We start from the raw sequence: 7,500 nt of genomic DNA on the forward strand, positions 1-7,500 counted from the left end.
AACGTTAATCAAAACGTAATTTTCATGTATCAAACTGTGAAATATATGTGTGTAATATGTCAATAACTGGGTGAATAGAATCCTAAATGTTACTAAAAATGTTACAAAAATCCATCTTTTCTCCGACTCGTACTATCGTGGTGACAAAAGAACGCAACAACCCCGCTGGTTGGTTAACGCACTACTCGCAAGCTACTATTCGCGATTACAAGACAAAAAGAACGCACCATTAACTTTTTTTGACCACCAGTCACTGTGGCAGGTGGATTTTTAAATCCACCTGCCACAGTGACTTTTTACCAGACAGTTTATTTTTTTTTTTTGCCTCATAAAGGTGAAAAACAGGCCTTGCTGTGTCTCTATGATCCTGTCCTGTCCTATTCATGGTAGCCTACTCATGGACATTGCGCACGTGCTGTAGTAGGGGGGTCCAGCCTTGATAATGCTGCATAGGGGTCCGATGTTGGCTCGTTACACCACAGCATATAAGAGATGAGAGGACTGACAAAATCAGGAGTAGCCTACGCGCACCACAACAACACAAAAACACTGGTGAATGTGGACCATAACACATGAGTTGTTGCAAAGAAGTTGCAACTTTTTTTGTATAGTTCTTTAAAAATAAAAAAATAAATAAAAAGGAAACTTGTTTTGGGGAGAATAATAATTAGTACTATTAATTAATTATTCTGGGCTGAGATTTTCTAGGAAGCTTACCAAGAAGGCTCAGGATGATGATGTTGGTGTAATATGGAAACGGCTGGTGGATTTAAGACATATATGTCTTAAACATATCTGTCAGTGGCTTGTTGATCTTTACATCGTTAGTTAATTTCCTAACCTGGGCTGGGACACACACACACACACACACACTAACCTGGGCTGGGACACACACACACACACACACACACACACACACACTAACACACACACACACACACACACACACACACACACACACACACACACACACACACACACACACACACACACACACACACACACACACACACACACTAACCTGGGCTGGGACACACACACACACACTAACCTAGGCTGGGACACACACACACACTAACCTGGGCTGGGACACACACACACACTAACCTAGGCTGGGACACACACACACACACACACTAACCTGGGCTGGGACTCACACACACACTAACCTGGGCTGGGACTCACACACACACTAACCTTGGCTGGGACACACACACACACACTAACCTAGCCTGGGACTCACACACACACAACCTGGGCTGGGACACACACACACTAACCTGGGCTGGGACTCACACACACACTAACCTGGGCTGGGACTCACACACACACTAACCTTGGCTGGGACACACACACACACACTAACCTAGGCTGGGACTCACACACACACTAACTCGGGTGGGACACACACACACTAACCTTGGCTGGGACACACACACACACACACTAACCTAGGCTGGGACTCACACACACACTAACCTGGGCTGGGACTCACACACACACACACACACTAACCTGGGCTGGGACACACACACACACACACACACACACACACACACTAACCTCAATTGGGACACACACACACAACCTGGCTGGGACTCACACACACACACTAACCTGGGCTGGGACACACACACACACACACAACCTGTTGGGACTCACACACACACTAACCTGGGCTGGACACACACACACACTAACCTGGGCTGGGACACGACACACACACACACACACACACTAACCTGGGTTGGGACTCAACACACACTAACCTAGGCTGGGACACACACACACACTAACCTGGGCTGGGACTCACACACACACACACACACACACACACACACACACACACACTAACCTGGGCTGGGACTCACACACACACACACACACACACACACACACACACACACACACACACACACACACTAACCTGGGCTGGGACACACACACACACACACACACACACACACACACACACACACACACACACACACACACACACACACACACACTAACCTGCGGGACACACACACACACACAACCTAGGCTGGGACACACACACACACACACACATAACCTGGGCTGGGACTCACACACACACTCTAACCTGGGCTGGGACGCGCACACACACTAACCTAGGCTGGGACACACACACACACACTAACCTAGGCTGGGACACACACACACACACACACACACTAACCTGGGCTGGGACACACACACACACACACTAACCTGGGCTGGGACACACACACACACACACACTAACCTGGCTGGGACACACACACACACACTAACCTGCTGGGACTCACACACACACTAACCTGGCTGGGACTCACAACACACACTCTAACCTGGGCTGGGACTCCACACACACACACACACACACACACACACACACACACACACACACACACACACACACACACACTAACCTGGGCTGGGACTCACACACACACTAACCTAGGCTGGGACACACACACACACACACACACACACTAACCTGGGCTGGGACACACACACACACACACACACACACACACACACACACACACACACACTAACCTGGGCTGGGATCACACACACACTAACCTGGGCTGGGACACACACACACACACTAACCTGGGCTGGGACACACACACACACACTAACCTGGGCTGGGACTCACACACACACACACACACACACACACACACACACACACACACACACACACACACACACACACTAACCTGGGCTGGGACTCACACACACACTAACCTGGGCTGGGACACACACACACACACTAGGGGTGGGAATCACCAGAGGCCTCACGATGCGATATCATCACGATACTTATGTCACGATACAATATTATTGCGATTTTAAACATATTCCAATATTCTGCGATATATTGCAATTTATTACCTTTTTTCCAACTTCAAATTTTTCCCAGTTTCAAATGATGTCCCCAAAGGAAAATTTTGTCAACATTTGTTTTATCTAAAAAGATACATTTCTCTGTTTGTTCATCTCACTTCAATTGTATCGCTGCAAAATGGGATTATCAAGCAGACAGACTGACCAAAACATATATCATAAAAGATCAATATTGGCGTCTGTGTATCGATACAGTATTGCCATGAAAAATATCGCGATACTATGCTGTATCGATTTTTTCCCCCACCCCTAACACACACACACACACACACACACACACACACACACACACACACACACACACACACACACACACACACACACACACTAACCTGGGCTGGGACTCACACACACACACACACAACCTGGGCTGGGACACACACACACACCAACTCACACACACACACACAACTCTGCTGGGACACACACACACACTAACCTGGGCTGGGACTCACACACACACTAACCTGGGCTGGGACACACACACACACACTAACCTGGGCTGGGACACACACACACACACTAACCTGGGCTGGGACTCCACACACACAACAACCTGGGCTGGGACTCACACACCACACACTAACCTGGCTGGGACACACACACACACACACTAACCTGGGCTGGGACACACACACACTAACCTGGGCTGGGACTCACACACACACTAAAACCCTGGGCTGGGACACACACACACATAACCTGGGCTGGGACTCACACACACACTAACCTGGGCTGGGACACACACACACACACACACTAACCTGGCTGGGACTCACACACACACACTAACCTGGGCTGGGACACACACACACACACACACACACACACACTAACCTGGGCTGGGACTCAAACACACACACTAACCTGGGCTGGGACACACACACACACACACTCAACCTGGGCTGGGACTCACACACACACACTAACCTGGGCTGGGACACACACACTAACTCCGCTGGGACTCCACACACACACACACACTAACCTGGGCTGGGACACACACACACACACACACACACAACCTGGGCTGGGACACACACACACACACACACACACACACACACACACACACACACTAACCTGGGCTGGGATCACAACACCAACCTGGGCTGGGACTCACACACACATAACCTGGGCTGGGACTCACACACACACTAACCTGGGCTGGGACACACACACACACTAACCTGGGCTGGGACACACACACACACACACACACACACACACTAACCTAGGCTGGGACTTACATTCATACGGTTTAATAAAGTACTTATTAGATTTTATCTTATCATTGCACTTAAAATAACGAGCGTAGCTGTCCTCAATTTAGGTCATCGTGTAGGTCTCATCTCTGTTTTTTCCTGCATCCACTGTGTGTGTGTGTGTGTGTGTGTGTGTGGGTGTGTGTGTGTGAGTCTGAGTGTGAGTGTGAGAAACTGCAGCAATTTTAGAGTGAAAAATCGTTCCAGCGTACATTGATGTTAAAATGTAGGCTATACATGTTGGCAGGACTGTCTGAAGTGTTTTGCCCGGTCTGTCGCTCTACGTTTTGTTGGTAATGTGAGATGTTCGAGTCACACACGCGTCTCGTCTTCATAACCGAAACAAGGAAATTAATTTGAAATCTATGTCTTCCAGTGATGCAGGCCCCTGATTGGACCAGGCCCGTAAGCAACCGCGTACCCTGCATACCGATAGTTACGCATCTGAATCGCTCAATTCTCATTGGCTACCCGCCAAAGATTGACAGTGTTACCCGCCAATTGCAAAATTCACCCGCATTTGGCGGGTGGGCGGGTGTTAATTTCATGCCGTGGCGTGCAAGCGTGTTGGAAGCGTTTCCAGGCAAAATAGAACAGGAAAAGATGTTTAAATGTCGTTTAGACACTAATACATATTAATAAATGACATGTTGATGTTTGAAAGTCTCGAATTTTTTACATAAATGCAGATATATAAATGTAATTTAAAAAATAATAATAAATAATTATGGATTTTCAAATATTGCACCAGCTGTCAATACAGAAGGAAATATTCTGGAGCCTATTTTGACAAAGTAAAGTTGAAAAACACGCTATAATTTCATTTTATCAATGGGATCCATGTGTCCAGACAAGGCTAGCAGCAGCAGCGCCTCGGCAGACACCTTTCTGGTGTACAAAGACAGAAAACGCTACGCAGCCAGTGTGCAGGAGGCCTTACACTACATACAACATATAAAACAACAATACTCATTCACTGTTGACCTACATTTAATTCATCACTGCACATGAGTAATCCTTTGATTTGAATGTGCCGTTGGCCAATCAAGAATTGAGTTGGTGCGAGATGCTTTCAACGACTTTTGTCTCGACTGATTGGTCCATCTGAGCTTTCATTTTCTCAAAGACAGAGCAGGATACCCAGGGCTCGGTTTACACCTATCACCATTTCTAGCCACTGGGGGGCCATAGGCAGGCTGGGGGGCCTCATATCAATGTTAAAAAACAAACTCATAAAGTGAACTTTTCATGCCATGGGACCTTTTAAACAGAAAAAGAAGAATACGTAATTTTCTAACAATAAATAAATGAAGGTGTGAGTGTAAGTTTGGAGTCTCTCTCTCTCTGTCTGTGTCTCTCTCACTCTCTGTCTGTCTATGTGTCTCTCTCTCTCTCTCTGTCTGTCTGTGTCTCTGTCTCTCTCTGTCTGTCTGTGTCTCTCTCTCTGTCTCTTTAACTGTCTGTCTGTCTCTCTCTCTGTCTGTCTCTCTCTCTGTCTCTTTAACTGTCTGTCTGTCTGTCTCTCTCTTTCTCTCTCTCTGTCTGTCTGTCTCTCTCTTTCTTTAACTGTCTGCTCTCTCTCTGTCTCTCTGTCTCTCTGTCTGTCTGTCTCTCTCTTTTTTTAACGGTCTGTCTGTCTCTCTTTCTTTAACTGTCTGTCTCTCTCTCTGTCTCTCTGTCTCTCTCTCTGTCTGTCTGTCTCTCTCTTTTTTTAACTGTCTGTCTGTCTCTCTCTCTGTCTCTTTAACTGTCTGTCTGTCTCTCTCTCTGTCTCTCTTCTCTCTGTCTCTTTAACTGTCTGTCTCTCTCTCTGTCTCTTTAACTGTCTGTCTGTATCTCTCTCTTTCTCTCTCTCTGTCTGTCTCTCTGTCTGGCTCTCTCTCTGTCTCTCTCTCTCTGTCTCTTTAACTGTCTGTCTCTCCCTTTAACTCTCTCTTTAACTGTCTGTCTCTCTCTCTCTCTTTAACTGTCTGTCTCTCTCTCTGTCTCTTTAACTGTCTGTCTCTCTCTCTCTGTCTCTCTTTAATCTGTCTGTCTGTCTCTCTCTCTGTCTCTTTAACTGTCTGTCTCTTTAACTGTCTGTCTGTCTCTCTGTCTCTTTAACTCTCTGTCTCTTTAACTGTCTGTCTCTCTCTTTAACTCTCTCTTTAACTGTCTGTCTCTCTCTCTGCCCGTTAGGTGACGTACCAGCTGAAGATCCTGACCACGGCTCTGTTCAGCGTGCTGATGCTGAGGAAGTCTGTCTCTTTAACTGTCTGTCTCTCTCTTTAACTCTCTCTTTAACTGTCTGTCTCTCTCTCTGCCCGTTAGGTGACGTACCAGCTGAAGATCCTGACCACGGCTCTGTTCAGCGTGCTGATGCTGAGGAAGTCTCTGTCCAGAGTTCAGTGGGTTTCTCTGGTGCTGCTGTTCGCTGGAGTCGCCATCGTACAGGTCGGTCCTCTCATTTAGCTTCAATCAGGGGCTGCACCATGTGACCACAACACGCAATAACATTATTACTTGCGATAAAGAATCAGATATTAAAGTGTTCTCAGTTTCTGCTGCTTTCAGTCGTCTGCTTAAACACAACAGACTGGTTGTTGGATTTAAAACAAATGAAAGGAAATCCTTTCCAACTTTTTCCAACTTTCTTCTATTGAACAAATTGAACATAAAACACACAGAGACAGAGACACCAAGAGAGAGAGAGAGAGACACACAGAGAGAGAGACACACACACACCGAGAGAGACACACACAGAGACAGAGAGAGAAACACAGAGACACAGAGAGAGAGACACACACACAGAGAGAGAGAGAGAGACACACACAGAGACAGAGAGAGAGAGACACACACAGAGACAGAGAGAGAGAGACACACACAGAGACACACATAGAGACAGAGAGAGAGACACCAAGAGAGAGAGAGAGACACACAGAGAGAGAGACACACACACACCGAGAGAGACACACACAGAGACAGAGAGAGAGACACACACAGACACAGAGAGAGAGACACACACACAGAGAGAGAGAGAGACACACACAGAGACAGAGAGAGAGAGACACACACAGAGACACACATAGAGACAGAGAGAGAGACACACACAGAGAGAGAGACACACACACAGAGAGAGAGAGACGCACAGAGACACACAGAAAGAGAGAGACAGACAACACCGTATAAATAGAATATTTAGGTCAATCATTGGTAAAACAAATAAAAAAATAGTAATATTGTGCAGCCCTAGTTTTAATCAGGGGCGACAACAGACTAAGGGTCCTATTTTAACGATCTGAGGTCACGGGGTGCAGGTCCTGCTGCAGGTGTGTTTAGG

At 46.9% G+C, this 7,500-nt stretch overlaps 1 protein-coding gene across 2 annotated transcripts in view; it reads left to right on the forward strand.

Annotated features, from left to right (window-relative positions):
• The window catches only part of slc35a2 (solute carrier family 35 member 2), a 38,307-nt gene that overhangs the window by 11,222 nt on the left and 19,585 nt on the right, over positions 1-7,500 (forward strand). For both annotated transcript variants that reach the window (XM_039799999.1, XM_039799998.1), the window contains exon 4: positions 6,492-6,614. In XM_039799999.1, coding sequence (XP_039655933.1) covers positions 6,492-6,614 — 123 coding nt within the window. The remainder of the gene's footprint in view (positions 1-6,491; positions 6,615-7,500) is intronic.

This window comes from Perca fluviatilis, chromosome 5, assembly GCF_010015445.1.
Source record: "Perca fluviatilis chromosome 5, GENO_Pfluv_1.0, whole genome shotgun sequence".
NCBI classification, from domain to species: domain Eukaryota; kingdom Metazoa; phylum Chordata; class Actinopteri; order Perciformes; family Percidae; genus Perca; species Perca fluviatilis.